Raw genomic sequence first — 20,378 nt, forward strand, 5'->3', positions numbered from 1 at the left:
AGAGAAATTACATGTCTGTGCTTTCAGTTTCAGATCAGTCAAAAAGCTATTAAAAGTCTCATTTTGCTGCTGTGTCCGAGAACGGAAGATGTACCTCTCATAGGTTTCATTCTTTTTGGGAGAACAATGTGTATCAAACTTCTTTAGCACATCGTCTAATGTTTTTCTGTTCTCCTCTGGATTAAATACAAATGTATTAAAAACCTCTATTGCCTGTGGGCCTGCAACCGTGAGCAGCAACGCTATTTTCCTTGCATCTGGCTTCGTACCGTACCCGATGGCAGCAATGTAGAGTTCAAATTGTTGTTTAAAAGTCTGCCAATTGTAGTCGACATTTCCTGTGAGTTTCAAACGCTCTGGTGGCTTCAAATTCTCCATGTCACATTGCACAATATTCAGCAAATCTTACCAATCCTGGTACCATGTTATGTTCATTAATAACTAGTCGTATTTATTAAGAACAGCTAGCTTTTGCTAGACACTTTATTGAGCACATGTGGACTAGGTACAGTATCTGTAGAGGCCTCCATCTTGACTGCTGCCTTGTGGGTAGCCTAGTGCATCCTGGGTAGCCTACTCTTATATACATACAGCACCACCTAGTGTACCATTCCAGAATGACAGGTTACTGATCATTACAGGAAAGATTGAACAGGTTGGGTCTTTCTGCTATAGAAGAGAGAGGACTTAGATGAGGCCTGATAGAGATCTTGAAATTTATGAATGGGTTGGACAGGGTAGATGTGGAGAGAATGTTTACACTTGTGGGAGAATGCAACACTTGTTGTCATAAATACAAGATAGTTTTCCAATAGGGAAATAAGGAGCAATGTACTCAGAGAGTGGATAGAATGTGGAACTCACTACCACAGGAAGTGGTTGAGGAAAATAGTTTAGATTCTTTCAGAATGAAACTAGACGAGTAAATGCTAGAAAGGGGAATAGAAAGATATTCCGAGAGGCTGCGATGATGTAGATGCAATGAAGAGACTGGTGTGGAGCATGAACACCAACACACACTGATTGGGCCGAATGGCCTGTTTGTGTGTTGTAGATTCCATGTAATATAATCCCCTGAACTACAGCTCAGCTCTGTCTGCCTACCTAGTGACCAGGCTCTTACTCTGGAAGCTGCGAATCAATTGCTGCCCTCAATCGCTGAAGGGACTCTTTACAGAAGAGCTCAGAGTGAAAGCAGTAAACTAATGGTCCTGTCCCGAAAGACAATGTGGGAAATGCCAGTCAGAAACAGCGCCGAGTCCTGAACACAGTGCTTGGCCCGCCGCTAGCTGTATCTTCAGATCTCCAGCGATTGCTGGTGTAATTCAGTGGATGGCAGTCTGGGGCTGAATATTACATTCCTGGGCTGGAGACACTGGGAGCCGCCCCTGGGCTGCGCTCAGCTATTTCTGATTATTAATGAATTGAATAATTGCGGTAATCGGATATTTCAGCGCGTTCTTCACCTGCTCTCTGAACTTGGACTGGGTCACCCCATAAATAAATGTGTTTGTGCAGCAACTTAAATTCCGCAGCATAAATCCGACTCGGTGAAAGATAAATAAAGAATCTGTGTAATAAGTGGTTCCTGTAATGGTATAATATAAGAAAAATATAACATAGGCCAGCCACAGCAGTATGAAGCTGGCGGATATGGTGAAGAGTAAAATCATAGACTTCCTTCTGCTCTCCATCTCTGGGTCTCTGTCATTCTCTCCCTTGCTCTCACCCCTCAGTCCCTTACGGACCCGACCGGCCACTAAAATGTGTCTGACTGTCAGAGCGTTGAGCAACAGAATTAAAGCGAATGGGAGCATTGGGGTTAAAACCATACTAAACCAGTCAAATCCCACCCACCCGGGCTCAGTAAAATAGCTCGGGATTGTGACACAGTTCCACGGCACATTGTCAATTATTCTCCTGGGTTTATATATAAAGTAGAAGGGAATGTTTTTTAAACAGTGCAGAATGCCAGTTGTTGCCAGAACCACAGCCGCAGTTTTCTCGGTGCAATATTTAGTTTTCAGCTTCTGGCAACAAATGGCCACAAATCGATCAAAGGTGAAAGTGACGGTGAACCAGACAGAACAGTCTGTGGCTGCACAGGACAGGACAACGAGAACACTACACACAGGGGTGATGGACAGGAAAGATACTGGGAAATAAAAAATTCTGATCCTCCTCAGTATGACCTCAGTAACAATGGCCAGGAGATCTGCCGCTGCCATGGCCGCCAGGTAGCGAGTGGTGCAGGTGGAGAGTCCGCACTTTCCCCGGGACAGGATCACAATCGCCAGCAAATTCACTGTAAAACACAGAAGGGAAAAGAGACTGGAAATTACTGAGCACATATTCTCCGTGACTGAGCCCAGACAGTAAGGGCTGGAATTTAACACCCCAAAAATGGCGGGTTGGGCTCGGGTCAGACGTGAAAATTGAACAATATCCTCCCGACCCCAACCCGCCTGCAACCCGCCCACTTCCGAGTTTACCGGAGACGGGACAGGGGGCGGGCAGCGAACCGCTCCCAGGAGGCGGGTTGGTAAGTTAACATTTTAATGAGGCGGGCAGCCTCTGATTTTACCTGTTTCACAGGTTTATCTACGGCAGGCCGGGCTTCCTGGGCCTCGGGAATGATTTCACCCCCACCCCCAACTCTACCCGTTGCCCGACCCCCCCATGGATAGAAACCTGGGGCTCGATTTTGCCATTGGGGCAGGGCTCGGGGCGGGTCAGATGTTTTTCGTGTCCTGAACCCGACTCCAAGGTGACGTGGGAAAAAAGTGCGATTTGCCCCTAATTGGGCAATTGATTTCCAGCGTGTGGGAACCCCTGGCCCAATTAGTTTTACCATCCTGAAAGCCAACTCCGATGACATCATCAATGCTGCTGGATTTAAGGCCTGCAATCAGCCTTGCTTCTTCTGGAGACTGCAAACTTTATGCCCATTGCTGTGATCGCTTCATTCAGCAACTATGTCCAGCAGTAGGCCAAAGTGTGCTCCACGGTTCGATGACGCCGCCCTGCAAGCTCTGGTGGAGGGAGCAAGAGCAAATAAGGAGGTGCTCTTCCCTTTCTCAGGGAGGAAGAAGCCTCCCCAGCAGACGAAAGCTGCGTGGATGCAAGTGGCCCAGGAGGTCAACTCTTTGTCTATGTGCCGCAGAACCTTGGCTGCAGTGCCGGAAGAGGTTTCATGACCTTCTGCGCACAGGAAAAGTGAGTATGATTTTCCCATCACCCTCAATTTGATCCTCACTGCCTCTCCTCACCAGCACTCAGCTTTGACAAACTCTTCCTTCACATCCCACTTAACACTGACATTCCTGCATCCTTACCCATTCCCTCTCTCTGTATGTTCACATTCACTTAACTATTCGACTATGCAGCCCTCACACTCCCTATCACTGTGATGCTATGAAAGCAACTTACAACACACATGGAGGGCCCTTGGTCTTGCCACCTCACTCCATCTTTGTGTCCTTCTAAGCATCTATTCTATGGATTCTCTAAACTCACTCCACCATTCTCACACAAACTCCACTTGTGTCCCTCATTGCAGGAAAAGAGAGCCCACAATAAGAGGGAAAGAGCGAGGACAGGAGGAGGGCCACCCTCAAAAGTGCAGCTCGCCACTTCGGAGGAGGCGGCCCTGGAGATCGTGGGAGTGGAGGAGGATGCGCCTGTGGGGGACGGACAGACGGGTGCATCAGAGCAAGCTGGTGACAGAATAGTTTTTCATCTCTCTCATTGACATTGCATGAGTCACTGATAATGATTCTGATGCTCTAACAGATTGACTTATGATCATCTGCGATATTCAATGTGCATGTAATCTTGACCACACATCTCTCACTCTTTCCTGCACTCCCCCACAGGACCATCGACACACACTGTCCGCACTGTCCAGGAGGAAGAGCCTGAGCTTCCAGACTCCTCAGAGGGAGCTGCAACCTCTGAGGGCGCTGCATCAGCAGAATTAAGCGCACACATCACCAGCGCAGACACTCATACCTCAGTGGGACCTTCCGGACATAGAGTAGGGTTGTCACCTGGTGTATCACAGCTCACAAGTGAGCATCAGCAGATAGTGGAGACAGGGACAGCAGTGGAGACAGGGACTGTAAGATTCGCAAAATTGAACATTGTCCTATAAGGGTCTATTGGCAGAAAAGGCCTGAATTTTTAAAGACTGTTTTAAAAGAAGCCCAGGAAAATGGGCACACAAAATGGCCGCCAGACCCCGTGACCAGCTTTTGGGACATTTTAAAATGGTTTCTGCAGTCCCCAGACAGCCTTTGTGGATTCAGCCCACAGTAAGTTCTGGAAGGCCGTTTCGGAGAAAACGAAACCAGACAGAACCCCATAAATATGGATTGGATGCAGATCCAGTTAGATTGGCCTGTAGATAAAGGCCATCTAAATGTTTACCCAGACAAAGGGAAACAGCTTCAAATTCATAGGGGGAACATCAAGACCCAGTAAAGACATCAAGAGGACATTAAAGACAATACAAGGTCATTCCAGACCAGAGATGGCCGTTACCGGCCATCCCGAAAGTACTTTAAACATAATAACTACCCCGCTGTGCTACAAGCCCGCCAAAAGTTAAACAAAGACTAACCTTGATGTGGCGGGAGATAAGGGCCTCGATGAGAAGTATAATTGGGGACCCAGGGATAGCTAACGGAATGCTTCGCTTAGCCTTTCGCCTTTAGCTACGCTTAGCCTTTCAAGGAAGCCTTTCGGTAGCGGGAAGACAATGGAGAACTTCGTGGATCGGCCATTGAGGAACGTCGATCCGGAGACCAGTCAAGAAGGTGATTCGAGTCTGCATCCAGCCCCGGGGTAGCTATCAGGAGACCATCGATACACCCCGGGCCATTGACGAGACAAAGGACAATGACCCTCCTCGGAGAAACTCATATAAAGATGGTCAAACAGTTGGTCTCTCCTCACACCGACGTCCAGGCCTGCTAACATCCAGCCCGTCCGTGACCTTCACCTCGAGGGAGAAGAGAGTGTGTCACAGCCCACTGCGTTCCACTGACCACGTGGAGACAGGACGCCTGAGAGGATCAAAACGCAGACCTTTCAAAACCTTATACTTTCTAACTGGATGGGTGAGCATGTTTCTGGCCCCTCATAATCTGATCTAGATAGGTTTAGGGGGTGGGCATTTCAGGGGATAATTAATAATGAGTTGTTGTCCCTCGATGTTCCGTGTGTTTCCCCATTTCCTGATGATTTTTGTAAAGTATAATATGCCTGTATATATCTTAGTTAGTACTGTATTATGATTTGTTTTTTTCTCTCCCATGTACCCTTTTATTGACTTGCATTTGATTTGTTTCTTTATGCAATAAAATTTCACTTTGTTTTCATTAAACTTGGTCTATAGAGTATTCTCTGCATTGTAGTTCCTGCCTCAAAGTCCAGTGTATAGAACCTAAGGGGTGAGTGGGTTGAACCACTCAAAAGTTCACTGTGCAAGAGAGAGAGGCCTCTGGAGAGAGAAACCTCTGCGATCTAAAACCCCTTATAGGACAGCAGTGAAGAGTCCTCGTCGGAGGGCAATGGATGCTCCCAGCTCCGCTCCCCTGCATGTCGAACCTGTGCCTCCGGGTCCATCCAGAAGGAAAGCGGTGCTGGAACTTCAGGAGCAGGTACAGGAGTCTCTGACAGGTTTTGTCTCCAGGGTCACTGTGAGTGTGGAGCTAATGGAGGAGTCCATCACTAACATGAACAGAGCATTTGTGGAGGCGTTGGCACATGAACGCCTCACCACGGAAAGGATGGCAACCTCCGTGGAAAGGATGGCTGCCTCCATGTTAAGGCTGGCTACCGTAGAGGAGAGGATGGCTACGTCCATGAAGGAGCTTAGTCGCCAGGGTATTGAAAACATGGTAATTGTTCAGAACAGCCTGAAATCTCTTGAGCAGCGATGGTCAGCTATTGAGCAAACAAACCAAACCTTCATGCAAGTCCTCTGGAGTAGGACTTCCAGAGCAGAAACGGCTCCTCATGACCCCCCTGCAGTGCCCAGCCACTTGCTAGCTCTGAAGTGTGACCGGCCCATGAGAGGGATGTTGTTGGCATACAACAAGGAAATGGGGGCTCCTCTCCAAGCGCTCACACGACCATGCCACTGCAAAGCCCTCAGTCAGAGCCCCACCAAAGTCCCCACCCAACTGAGATCGGCGTCTCAACCCCTGCACAGCCGCAGGGGCAGCCGACTGTTGCCGAGCCCTCACAGGCGCGCAACCCCAGAGGACGCCCGCCAAAGGTGTTGAGACAGGAGCAGCAAGAATGTGAGCAGGGGGTCCTCCCCATCTCAAAATCAAATCAAATCAAATCAACTTTTATTGTCATTGTTAGTGCACAAGTGCAGTACAATGAAATGTAGGCTTGCGGCTCAGCCACAGGGGCAGCACTACATAGAAGCATACGTAAGAGGAAGGGAATGCACAAGTATTCACAAAGGTAGTCACTTGGGTGTAATGTGTTTATTTTTAAAATGCCATCAGTTGCTTATTGTCATATAAAATTCTGATGGCAAACTGTTGCAGTTGTGGCATGTGTCATTTCGCAAATGGAACTTCCACATTGAGGGCTTAGAGCGACTTGCAGTTGTCAGTATGTTGGTCAGAGTGATAGGAATCTGCAGGTTATTAGCCATTGTCGATGATCTGATAAGAAGGTGCGAGGCCCAAGTGTTTTATTGTGCAGTCTAAGCAAATCTGACCTAGATGAGTGCGTCCATTGCATCCCGGGCAGCAATGTGGTCGCAAGCTGGCGCCTTCTGTCCTGTGCAGCTTCAGGTGGGTGAGCAGCAGCTTGGCACTCCTGTTGTTGATGCTGCTGTTGGTGCTGCTGTTGTTCCTAGTTCTGCTGCTGCCGCGGCTGGTCTTCGTCTGAATCTGATGTCCAGGAGGAAAGGAAAAAACTGGATCCCATGCTTCTGCTTTATGCCTCAATTGAGGAAGCGCTCAGTCAAGGTGGCGAGAGGGGTTTCCCAGGAGGTCACACTGGAAATGGGTGTCAGGCTCCAAACTTCCAGAACAATGAGTAGGCCTGCAAAAAGTTCCCCCAGATCTGAGACAACAAAGTTCTGCCACCTGCCAATGATGATTGCTGAAAAGTCCTTTTTAATGGTGGAGCTACAGCTGTTAGCAAGCAATCAACATGTGATGCCGCCAGGATTCACTGGCGTGTTCCAGAGGAGGCGTGCAGGACGTGGGAAAAGGGGTAAAATCAGAAAGGCCTCTCAAAATGGGATTATAGAGGAAATTAAGTGGTTGTTTGGGCCTTAAGGGTATATCCCGCCTCTTGGAGGCGGGATGGAAACGGGTTCGAAAACACGCATGCAGGAAAATTGCTCGGAGGCGCAATGGAGGCAGGATCGGGCCCGCCCGCCATTTTTTGCGATTTTACAACCTCACATGCCTCCAATCCCACCTCCTCGGGCCTGGCAAAATCGAGCCACTGGGATCGGGTTCGGACATCCGATTGGTCACACACACGGGACCTTTCAAACCCCAGGGACCGGTCACACCCCCGGGACCGGTCACACCCCTGGGACTGGTCATACCCCTGATACTGGTCAAACCCCCAGGACCAGTCACACCCCCGGGACCGGTCAAACCCCCAGGACCGGTCACATCCCCGGGACCGGTCAAACCCCCGGGACTGGTCAAACCCCCAGGACCGGTCAAATCCCCAGGACCGGTCAAACCCCCAGGACCTTTCAAACCCCCAGGACCTGTCACACCCCTGGGACCGGTCACACCCCCGGGACTGATCAAACCCCAGGACCGGTCAAACCCCCAGGACCTTTCAAACCCCCAGGACCTGTCACACCCCTGGGACCGGTCACACCCCCGGGACTGATCAAACCCCCAGGACCGGTCAAACCCCCAGGACCGATCACACACCCGGGACTGGTCACACCCCTGGGACTACTCAAACCCCCGGGACTGGTCAAACCCCCAGGACCGGTCAAACCCCCGGGACCGGTCAAATCCAGGGACCGATCAAACCCCCAGGACCGGTCAAACCGCCAGGACCGGTCACACCTCCGGGACCGGTCAAACCACCGGGACCGGTCACACCCCCGGGACCGGTCAAACCACCGGGACCGGTCACACCCCCGGGACTGGTCAAACCCCCGGGACAGGTCACACCCCCGGGACAGGTCACACCCCCGGGACCGGTCACAACCCCGGGACCGGTCACATCACCGGGACCGGTCACACCCCCGGGACTGGTCAAACCCCCAAGTCCGTGATCGGACACACAGCGGGTTCAGACGCCTCATCCAAACCAGTTTCATCCATTGTCACTACCTGGTCCTCCCACCCCATCCGATTGGAAGCCCAACTCACAATCAAGCTGACTTCCGGGGTGGGGAACCAATCAAGGACAAAGAATGTACGTTGTGGAGTTGAGACACCCCAATGTCCAGGAATACCTGGACTTCCAGGTAACCTGTCTGATATTCTGCATCCACCCTGTACCCTCCGACCATCGTACATAACCCGCCTCTGTTAATATCCAGGAGCAAGTATATGAGCAAATGCAAAATACTGAGACTGCTGTCAATCTGATAAGAATATAAGAACATAAGAAATAGGAGCAGGAGTAGGCCATTCGGCCCTTCGAGCCAGCTCCGCAATTCAATGAGATCATGGCTGATCTTCTGCCTCAATTCCATTCACTGGCCTTATCGCCATATCCCTTGATGCCCTTACTAGTCAGAAATCTATCGACCTGTTTCGAATATACCCAATGACTGAGCCTCCACAACCTTCTGGGGTAGAGAATTCCAAAGATTCACCACCCTCTGTGTGAAGAAATTTCTTCTCATCTTTTCCTGATTGACCTACCCTTTTTCCTGAGGCTGTGGCCCCTAGTTCTCAGCTCCCGAGCCAAGGGAAGCATTCTCCCAGCATCCACCCTATCAAGCCCTGTAATAATTCTGTATGCGTCAATGAGATCCCCTCTCATTCTTCTGAATTCAAAAGTTTACTCAATCTCTTCTCATACGACAGTCCCGCCATCCCAGGAATCAATCTCGTGAACCTCTGCTGAACTCACTCTATGGCAAGTATATCCTTCCTTAGGTAAGGAGACCAAAATTGTACACAGTACTCCAGGTGTGGTCTCACCAAGGCCCTATAGAATTGGAGTAAGACTTCTTTACTCCTGTACTCAAATCCTCTTGTAGTGAAGGCCTGCATACCATTTGCCTTTCTAATGGGTTGCTGCACCTACACATTTACTTTCAGTGACTCATGTACAAGGACACAGGTCACTTTGAGCATCTGCATTCCCCAATCTTTCGCCATTTAGGAAATATTCTGCCTTTCTGTTTTTTCTACCAAAGTGGATAACTTCACATTTATCCACATTATAATCCATCTGACATGTCCTCGCCCACTCACTGAGCCTGTCGAGATCCCCTTGAAGCCTCTTCACATCCATTTCGTAACTGACACTGCCACCGAACTTTGTGTCATCAGCAAATTTGGAAATGTTACATTTAGTCCCCTCATCCAAATCATTGATATAGATTGTGAATAGCTGGGGCCCAAGCACCGATCCTTGCGGTACCCCATTAGTCACAGCCTGCCATCCTGAAAAAGACCCATTTATCCCTACTCTTTGTTTTCTGTCTGTTAACCAATTCTCAATCCATGCAAGTATATTACCCCCAATTCCATGTGCCCTAATATTGTTCACCAACCTCTTGTGTGGGACTTTATCGAAGGCCTTCTGAAAATCCAAATACACCACATCTACTGGTTCCCCTTTGTCTACTCCACTAGTTACATCCTCAAAGAACTCCAATAGGTTTGTCAAACAGGACTTCCCTTTCATAAATTATGTTGACTATGCCCAATCTCACTATTAGTTTCTAAGTGCCCAGTTATTGCATTCTTTATAATAGATTCCAGCATTTTCCAAACTATTGATGTGAGACTAACAGGTCTGTAGTTCCCCGTTTTCTCTCTCCCTCCTTTCTTAAACAGCGGGGTTACATTTGCTATCCTCCAATCTGCAGGAACAGTTCCAGAATCTATAGAACTTTGGAAGATGACAACCAATGCGTCCACTATCCCAATGGTCACCTCTTTCAAAACTCTAGGATGTAGGTCATTCGGGCCTTGAGATTTATTGACTTTTAGTCCCATTAATTTTGCTAGTACTGTTTTTTACCAATAATATTTTCTTTAAGTTCCTCATTCTCGCCACACCCTTGGTTTTCTTGTATTTCTGGGAGGTTTTTTGTGTCTTCCTCCGTGAAGACAGAAACAAAGTATTTATTTAATTTCTCAGCCATTTCCTCATTCCCCATTATAAATACTCCCGTCTCTGACTGTAAAGGATCTACATTCACCTTCGCCAGACATTTCCTTTTCACATACCTATAGAAGCTTTTACAATGCACTTTTATATTTTTCGCTAGTTTGTGCTCGTATTTATTTTCCCTTTCTTTATCAATTTCTTGGTCCCCCTTTGTTGATTTCTAAAAAGATCTCAATCACCAGCTGACTGCTTTTTCTGGCAACATTATAGGCTTCCTCCTTTGACTTAATACTAGCTTTAATTTAATAATAAAGTCAATGCTGAAAACACTCAGTGGGTCAGAACTGGAAGATATCAGAGATTAACAGTATTAAAGCAATGATAGAGGCAGAGAAAGGCGCGGTTCCATAAAGAAAGAAAAATGTCTGCGATTGGTTGGATGGCAGCTGTAATTCAATGACAAAAGGGATTATGGTGCAAGGCGAATGGGACAATTAAAGAAATAAAAGATGGGTCCAGAGGAGGTGTAAATGGTTACAGCAGAATAACAAGGGGGAGGGGTAGTAGAGTACATGTGGCAGAGAAAGTTGGGTAAACCCCAGGTGTTTCGACCAGCCCGCTGGCCGTGTACCGAGATCGCCACCCCAAGCCCCAGCCCACACCTCCTCCACTCCCACTGGCCGTGTACCGGGATCACCACCCCAAGCCCCAGCCATCACCTCCTTCACTCCCACTGGCCGTGTACCGGGATCGCCACCCCAAGCCCCAGCCATCACCTCCTCCACTCCCACTGGCCGTGTACCGGGATCACCACCCCAAGCCCCAGCCCTTCCTCCTCCACTCCCACTGGCCGTGTACCGGGATGACCACCCCAAGCCCCATCCCACACCTCCTCCACTCCCACTGGCCTTGAACCAGGATCGCCACCCCAAGCCCCAGCCCACACCTCCTCCACTCCCACTGGCCGTGTACCGGGATCACCACCCCAAGCCCCAGCCCTTCCTCCTCCACTGGCCATGTACCGGGATTGCCACCCCAAGCCCCAGCCCACACCTCCTCCACTCCCACTGGCCGTGTACCGGGATCGCCACCCCAAGCCCCAGCCCACACCTCCTCCACTCCCACTGGCCGTGTACCGAGATCGCCACCCCAAGCCCCAGACCACACCTCCTCCACTCCCACTGGCCGTGTACCGGGATCACCACCCCAAGCCCCAGCCCACACCTCCTCCACTCCCACTGGCTGTGTACCGGGATCACCACCCCAAGCCCCAGCCCACACCTCCTCCACTCCCACTGGCCGTGTACCGGGATCACCACCCCAAGCCCCAGCCCACACCTCCTCCACTCCCACTGGCCGTGTACCGGGCTCACCACCCCAAGCCCCAACCCACACCTCCTCCACTCCCACTGGCCGTGTACCGGGCTCACCACCCCAAGCCCCAGCCCACACCTCCTCCACTCCCAGTGGCCGTGTACCGGGATCGCCACCCCAAACCCCAGCCCACACCTCCTCCACTCCCAGTGGCTCTGGTGGAGCCATCCTCCATTACCAGCACATGTCGGCTGGGAAAACGGGAGCGGAGGTCACAATCTGAAGTTTTTAAACATAGTGTTGAGTCCGGAAGGCAATAAAATGCCTAACCGAAAAATACAGTGCTGTTCCTCATTGAGTTTAAAAGGGGAACCGTGCAGGGTGCCGAGAACAGAGAGTTCAGAGTGGGAGTGGGATGTAGAATTAAAGTGGCAAGTAAGCTGAAGCTCAGGGTCACACTTGCGGACTGAACGGAGGCGTTCAGCAAAGCAATTACTGCATTTAGTCCACCCAATGTACAGCAGACTGGATCGTGGGCAGCGAATATGAAAAACTAAATTGGTAGAAGTACAAGTAAATTAATCGTTCATGTGGATGGATAGTTTGCGGCTGGTGGGATGGAAAGAGGTAAAAGGCAGCAGTTGCATCTCCTGCGCTTGCATAAGAAGGTGCCAGGGAAGGGGAGCAGATGTTAGGGGTGACGGAAGAGTGGACCAGGGTGTTGCGAGGGCCGGGGGGATGGGAGGTCAGGGGATGATATGTTTGTTGGTTGCCTTAGCTGGACATGACGGAAATGGCAGAGGATGATCCATTGAATGTGAAGCTGGTGCAGTGGAAGCTGAGGACAAGCGGAACCCTATCTGGGTTCTTGCAGGGAGGGGAAGGGGTGATGGGAGCGATGCAGGATTGACACGGTCGAAGGCCCCATCAATCACAATGGAGGTGAATACTGGGCTGAGGAAATATGAAGACATTTCAGAAGCACTGGTGTGGAAGGTCGCATCGTCAGAACATATGCAATGGTGGCGGAGAAACTTTGAAAATAAAACAGAGCCCTTCCAGGAAGCGGGGTGAGAGGAAGTCTACTCAAGATTCTGTGGGAGTTGGTGGGATTATAGTAGATATTTGTGGACAGTTTAGCCCCTGAAATGGAGATCGAGAAGTCGAGGAAGGGAAGGGGAGACCACTGTGGTTCACCATTTACATATTATTCCTGTATTTAAAATGGAAGATAGAACAATTCCAAGGATCTACAGGCCATTTGGCATAACGTCGATGGCAGGAAAGATAATGGAATCCTTACTCAAAAATGTAACAGAAAAACATCTAGAAACACAAAATATAATAACGAGTAGTCAGCAGGTATTCCAAAAGGGAATCATACAATGGTTACAGCACAGAAGGAGGCCATTCGGCCCGTCGAGCCCGTGCTTACTCTCTGCACATGCACGGCAGCTAATCCCAATCCCCGCCCTTTCGCCGTAGCCCTGCAATTCTTTTCCTTCAGGTACTTAGCCCATTCCCTTTTGAAAGCCATGATTGAATCTGCCTCCACCACACTTTCAGACAGTGCATTCCAGATCAAAACCACTCGCTGCCTTAAAAAGTTTCCTTCATGTCGCCTTTGGATCTTAAACACAGCACCTAAAACCTGTGTGCTCTGGTTCTCGACCGTTCGACCAATGGGAACAGCTTCTCTCTATCTACTCTGACTAGACACCTCATGATTTTGATCACCTCTATCAAATCTCCTCTCAATCTTCTCTGCTCTAACGAGAACAACCCCAGCTTCTCTAGTATATCTGCGTAACTGAAGTCCCTCATCCCTGGAACCATTCTTGTAAATCTTTTCTGCACCCTCTCTAAAGCCTTCATGCCCTTCCTAAAGTGCGGTGCCCAGAATTGGACACAATACTCCAGTTGTTTTATAAATGTTTATCATAACTTCCTTGCTTTTGTAGAGGGGTACCGGTTAATAAATCATTTAAAGTAGCAACACATGTTAACAAGGCCATAAACATGCAGACAAAGCACTGGGGTTCATTTCTAGAAGAATAGAATCGTAAAGCAAAGAGGTTCACTTAATCTTACATAGAACCTTGGTTATACCACACTGAGCGCACTGTGTGCAATTCTGATCTCCATATTACATAAAGGATATTAAGACACAGGAGAGGGTGCAATTTTGTTTACAAGGATGACACCATTATAACCATCAGGAAAGATTGAACAGGCTGGGACTCCTTTCTTTACAAAAGACAAGGCTGAGGGGTGGCCTAATAGAGGCCTTGAAGTCACGAATAAATCCAATACGGAATTGAGGGGAAATGTCTTTACTCAGAGATTGGTTAGAATGCGGAACTCGGTACAACTTGGAGTACAACTTGGAGTACTTGAGGCGGACAGCAGAGATGAATTTAAGGGGAAGCGATAGAAGTACACGAGGTAGAAAGCAGTAGAAGGTTATGGTGATAGGGTGAGATGAAGAGGGGTGGGAGGAGGATCCTGTGGAGCATAAACACTGGCATAACCTAGTCGGGCCGAATGGCCTGTTTTGTGCTGTAAATTCTAAGGAGTTCTCCGTAACTTGAGTACAAATTAATCACTTTCATCAGTTCAGTTAATCATTGCGGATATTCAAGTGTTTTAATATTTGAAGCATTGCACTATTTATTTCATTATTATCAATGTATTAATGCTATTATTTACTGCCCCCAGGACTGATCTCTGTATTATGAAAACCTGATATGCATGTTCTTCAGTTATACGTGTCTCTCCTCGCAGGGACTCACCTCACTGAGCTAAGGCCAGAGATCGTTGCAGGTTACCTGTGTAGAGTCTCTGAATCAGAGATAAGAACTGGTTCATCAAACCTTAATCAGTTACAGAAGTGGAATTATCAATAACCACAGCCCAATATTCATCCCGTCTAACGGTAACATAATGAAACTCAGCACTCATGACCCACAGATTCTCAGGACTGTGTTGGGGGAAGGGGATTAATCAGCACCAAAACAATTAAAGTGTTTACAATAACTATACATAGAGTAAGAATAAGTCATTATACAGAGGATTTGAATACTGAAACACTGCTGTCCTGCTGGTTACCTGTCAGTAATTAGATAACATCTGTTTCTGTTGGTGCAGTTCAATAGGAAACAAAGCATTATCATTACATTTCACCTTATATATGAACAGAAGAACATAAGAAATAGGAGCAGGAATAGACCATATGGCCCCTCGAACCAGCTCCACCATTCAATAAGATCATGGCTGGTCATCGACCTCAATAGTCCTTTCCTGCCCGATCTCCATATCCCTGGATTTCCCTAGAGTCCAAAATCCATCGATCTCAGTCTTGAATATTCTCGAAGTCTCAGCATTCACAGGCCTCTGGGGCAGAGAATTCCAAAGATTCACAACCCTCTGAATGAAGAATATCCTTCTCATCTCAGTCTCAAATGGCCTACCCCTTATCCTGAGACTATGCCCCCTAGTTCTAGACACTCCTGCCAGGGGATACAACCTCTCAGCATCTAACCCTGGCAATCCCCTTCAGAATCTTGTATGTTTCAATGAGATCACCTCTCATTCTTCTAGACTCCAGAAAGTATAGACCCATTCTACACAATCTCTCATCATAGGACAGCCCTCTCATCCCCAGAATCAATCTCGTGAACCTTCGCTGCAGCGCCTCATATGCTTATAACCAAACTTCTTCAACCAACAGCAAAAACCTTCCCCTTAGCCATTGATTACATTCGGAAAACACGAATGCAGTTCCATGAAGGGGAGAGATCAGTTATCTAAAGCAATAATTTCAAATTGGAACCGACTTGTTCCACTCCAGTTGGTGACCCACACTCAGTATAGTTCTACAGTGACAGATAGTCCTGGTAATTCATGGCCAATGGGGTCAGGTGTTCCACTCCGGTTAGTGACCCAAACTCAGTACAATTGATTGGCTATGATAAAAAATCATTGACCCTTAGTGTTAGGGGGACTAAATACGTGGGGTTACGGGGATAGGGTGGGATATGTGTTGGTGTAGGGGTTACGGGGATCGGGTAGGATATGTGTTGGTGCAGGCTCGATGGGCCGAAATGGCCTCTATCTGTACTGTGAGTTTTCTGTGATTTCTGTGATTCTGAATTCTACAGTGACTCACTAACTGCAGTGGAAAGCCTCATCCCAGTGGCCATGTATTACTGGGATGAGGTGTTCCACTGCAGTTAGTGAGTCACACTCAGTACAGTTCTACAATGAGAGATACTCCCAGTAATATATGGCCACTGGGATGAGGTGTTCCACTCGTTCGTGACCCACACTCAGTCAAGTTCTACAGTGACAGTCCCTTCCACTAATACCTTCTCTCACAGAGTTGCTTACACTGGGTCTGATTCAACAGTACACAATATTACACTAAAGGCAATAACTTCATAACACAGTGAGCCCGTGAGTTACAAACAGAATTTTACTTTCAGTTGAGGCAATGGAATAAAACCTCAGGAGTAATTCAGGACATTTGCCTAAACGAAATGTTATCACTGATCGGGTGTCTGTATAATGGTGACCACTAGATCAGGTTGTAACATTGGACTCATCAGTCACCTGCAAACTCATTTTTAATGTGGAAGCAAGTCATCCTCGGTTCCGAGGGACTGCCTAAGAAGAAGAACATTGTCAGTCACAGAGCAAAACCAGAGAACAGCTCACACACAGAATTACAAAATGTCAATGGTTATACTCACTTACCAGGAACACCAATGATGGCAATGATCATGTAGTATATTCCCTGCGCTTGCTGAAGTGGCCGATGCATTCTCTGTCCGAAGTGATTTTTCCCTTCGAGCTGCAGACAATCTCCCTGAATTAAACTGTGAGTCGGGACATTCCCAGAGCCTTTCATTTATACCCCGCGTGATCTCCACGGGGATATTGAGGTTGCAACATCGCTGAAAATACTATTAAAAAAAGCATTTGAACAAACAGTTGACGACAGCCGAGTTAATTCCCTGCTGTGATGGAATATATTTAGTTCTGAGATTGAAATTGAAAGCTCCAAGGACCAGAGAATTCTGATGACATGAATTAACAAATGAAAATTGCCAGCTGCACTCTCCCAGCAATGGGGTTGTTGTTTCAAACACCACCAAGCCCATCTCTAGATCCCATATTGTTTCGGTGATGTCCTTCACTCTGCTGTGGCCATTCAGAATTACATTCCAAATGTTAGGGTGCCCTCTCAGGGCTCTGCTGCACTCTGTGATGGGGCTGTCCGTCTTAACTGTGGCCATTTAGTTAAACAATTAAAGTGGGGAATTTGTGCCGATGGATCCTCAAACTATTACAGCTCCTCAAACCTATAGCTAGACCCGCCCACCGCCTCTCTGGTCCAAAGCCCTGTAATCTGGTGTTCCCACAAAATCACAGTGCATGGGATCTCGCTTGCCAGACACCATGAGGTCGTTACCAGGCTAACAAGATCTGATTGTACAGATTATTTGAACAGTTTAACAATGCGAACTCTAAATATATATTTAAAAGTCTTGAGTTTATTTCTGTTAAGTTAGTAATGGTCTATTAAATAAAGGCATGACAGGGCACCTCATTCCCGTGGAATGCACATCTTGTGCCATGTGGGATCTCCAGTACCTTCCCGTGTCCTGGACAACCACATGTGCAGGAGGTGTCGTCAGCTGGAGGAGCTCGAACTCCGGGTTTCGGAGCTTGAGCAGCAACTGGCGTCACTGCGGTGCATCCGTGAGGCTGAGAGCTTCGTGGATAGCATGTTTCAGGAGGTGATCACCACGCAGCTAAAAAGCGTGCAGGCAGAGAGGGAATGGGAGACCACCAGACAGACAAAGGAGGATCAGGCAAGTTTGCAGGAGTCCCCTGAGTGCATCTCACTCTCTAACCGGTATTCAGTTCTAAATACTGGAGAGTGAGATAGTTCATCTGGCAAGTACAGCCAGAGCCAAGCCCAGAGACCATGAATGGATCAGCTGTGCAGTGTGTTTGAAGGGTGGTGGGGAAAAAGATCAGGAAAGCAATAGTGATAGGGTATTCAATAGTTAGGGGAATAGACAAGCGTTTCTGTGGCCGCTTACGTGAATCCAGGATGGTATGTTGCCTCCCTGGTGCCAGGGTCATGGATGTCACTGAGCGGCTGTAGAACATTCTGAGGGTGGAGGTTAAACAGCCAGAGGTCGTGGTCCATATCAGTACCAGTGACATATGTAGAAAGAGGGATGAAGACCTGCAGGCAGATTTTAGGGAGCTAGGAAAGAGATTAAAATCCGGACCACAAAGGTAGTAATCTTTGAATTACTCCCGGTACCTGTGCTGGTGAGTATAGAAATAGGAGGGTACAGCAATGAATGCGTGGCTGGAGAGATGGTTCAGGAGGGAGGGCTTTAGATTCCTGGGACATTGGGACCGGTTCTCCAGGAGGTGGGACTTGTACAGACCGGACAGGTTGCACCTCAACACAGCCGGTACCAATGGCATCGACGGGGAAGGGGAGGGTTGTGGTTAGCTCGTAGTATTGTGAATGTTTTAAACTAATTTGGCAGGGGGTGGGCACCAGGCTGTAGCATTAGAAAGGAGAAACAAGGTGCACAAAGGATTGGGAGAGACAGATAGCACAAGAGTAATAAATAATAAGGTCATATGTGGGGTCAGACTAAGAGAATACAAGATAGGTTTACAATGCATGTGGGTAAATGCATGAAGTGTGGATAATAAGGTTGGTGAGCTGCAGGCGCAAATAGCCACATGGAAATATGATGTCGTAGTGATAACGGAGAACAGGCTCAAAAAGGGCAGGATTGGGGACTAAATATTCCGGGGAGAAGGTGTTCAAGAATGAAAGGGAAGGAATGAAAGCAGGTGGTGCGGCAGTATTTATTCAGGAGAATGTTACAGTGCTGGAGAGAGACGATGTCCTGGAGGGGTAAAGGACAGAACCTATTTGGTTAGATTTAAGAAATAATAGATGTGCAATTACACGACTAGGTATATTTTATAGGCCACCAACTAGTAGAAAAGATATAGAGGAGCAAACATGATAAACAGCGAAAGCAGCATACTATAGAAAGGGCTAAGCGATCCCACAATCAACGGATCTGATCAAAGCTTTGCAGTCCTGCCATATCCAGTCATGAATGTCGGTGGACAGATTCACAGAATTCACAGAAACCCCACAGTGCAGATAGAGGCCATTTCGGCCCATCGAGCCTGCACCGACACATATCCCACCCGATCCCCGTAATCCCTACACCAACACATATCCCACCCTATCCCTGTAACCCCACGTATTTAATCCCCCTAGCATGAAGGGTCAATTTTATCATAGCCAATCAACCTAACCTGCACATCTTTGGACTGTGGGAGGAAACCGGAGCACCCGGAGGAAACCCACGCAAACACGGGGAGAATGTGCAAACTCCACACAGACAGTCACCCGAGGCCGGATTCGAACCCGGGTCCCTGGCGCTGTGAGGCAACAGTGCTAACCACTATGCCACCGTGCTGCCCTTTAAACAACTAATTGACCATTAAACAACTAATGGGAGGAGGAGGCTCCAGGAATATCCCAATCCTGAATGAGTTCAAAAGACAACTCTGAAGCGTTTGCAACTATCTTCAATCTTAAGTGCCAAGTGGAGGATCCATATTGGCCTCCTTCTGAGGTCCCACCATCACGGAAGCCAGTCTTCAGCGAAATTCGATTCACTCCACGTGATAAGCAGAAATGGCTGAGCGCACTGGATACAGCAAAGGTTATGAGCCCTGACAACATCCCGGCTGTCGTGCTGAAGACTTGTGCTCCAGAACTAACCGTGACTCTAGCCTAGCTGATCAAGGACAGGAAGACAATTGGCATCTATCCGACAATGTGGAAACCTGCCCAGATATGTCATGTCCATAAAAGCAGGACAAATCCAACCTGGCCAATTACCGCCCCATCAGTCTATTTTCAATCATCAGCAAAGTGATGGAAGGTGTCATTGACAGTGCTATCAAGCGGCACTTACTCAGCAATAAGCTGCTCACCAATGCGCAGTTCCGGTTCCACCAGGACTACTTGGCTCCCGACCTCATTTACAGCCTTGGTCCAAACATAGAAAAATGAGCTGAATTCCAGAGGTGAGAGTGACAGAATTTGACCCAGTATGGCATCATGGAGCCCTTGCAAAATTGAAGTTAATGGCAATCAGGGGGAAAACACTCCATAGGCTGGAGCCATAACTAGCACAAAGGAAGATGTTTGTGGTTGATGGAGGTCAATCATCTCAGGCACAGGACATTGCTGCAGGATTTCCTCAGGGCAGTGTCCTAGGTCCAACCATCTTCAGCTGCTTCATCAATGACCTTCCCTCCATCATAAGGTCAGAAGTGGGGATGTTTACTGATTATTTCACAGTGTTCAGTTCCATTCTCAACTCCTCAGATAATGTGGCAGAACATGCCCGAATTCAACAAGACCTGGACGACAATCAAGCTTGGGTTGATTAGTGGCAGGTAACCGTCACGCCACAGAAGTGCCAGGCAATGACTATCTCCAACAAGCGAGAGTCTAACCACCTCCCCATGACATTCAATGGCATTACCATTGCCGCATCCACCACCTTCAACATCCTGGTGGGTCACCATTACATAGAAACATAGAAACATAGAAGATAGGAGCAGGAGTAGGCCATTCGGCCCCTCGGGCATGCTCCGCCATTCAATGAGATCATGGCTGATCATCCAAA

The 20,378-nt window shown here is 48.2% G+C and overlaps 1 protein-coding gene across 1 annotated transcript; it reads right to left on the bottom strand.

Moving 5' to 3' along the window:
- Nucleotides 1–836: 836 nt before the first annotated feature.
- On the bottom strand, nucleotides 837–16,481 carry LOC147083899 (putative G protein-coupled receptor 139). Its single transcript, XM_085980062.1, has 2 exons — nucleotides 16,375–16,481; nucleotides 837–2,305 (listed from the first exon to the last, which is right to left on the bottom strand). The coding sequence occupies exons 1-2, from the start codon at nucleotides 16,439–16,441 to the stop codon at nucleotides 1,404–1,406; spliced, it is 969 nt and encodes a 322-aa protein (XP_085836188.1). The 5' UTR covers nucleotides 16,442–16,481; the 3' UTR covers nucleotides 837–1,403.
- Nucleotides 16,482–20,378: the final 3,897 nt, after the last annotated feature.

The sequence above is a fragment of the Somniosus microcephalus genome, unplaced genomic scaffold (genome assembly GCF_052327205.1).
Source record: "Somniosus microcephalus isolate GS21.2 unplaced genomic scaffold, FLI_Smic_1.0 scaffold25, whole genome shotgun sequence".
NCBI classification, from domain to species: Eukaryota; Metazoa; Chordata; class Chondrichthyes; order Squaliformes; family Somniosidae; genus Somniosus; species Somniosus microcephalus.

Coding starts and splice junctions, on each gene's coding strand:
- LOC147083899 (XM_085980062.1), bottom strand. CDS start 16,441: ATGCATCGGCCACTTCAGCAAGCGCAGGGAATATACTACATGATCATT. Junction 2,306..16,374: donor TGCCATCATTGGTGTTCCTG/GTAAGTGAGTAT, acceptor TGTGTTTTACAG/TGAATTTGCTGGCGATTGTG.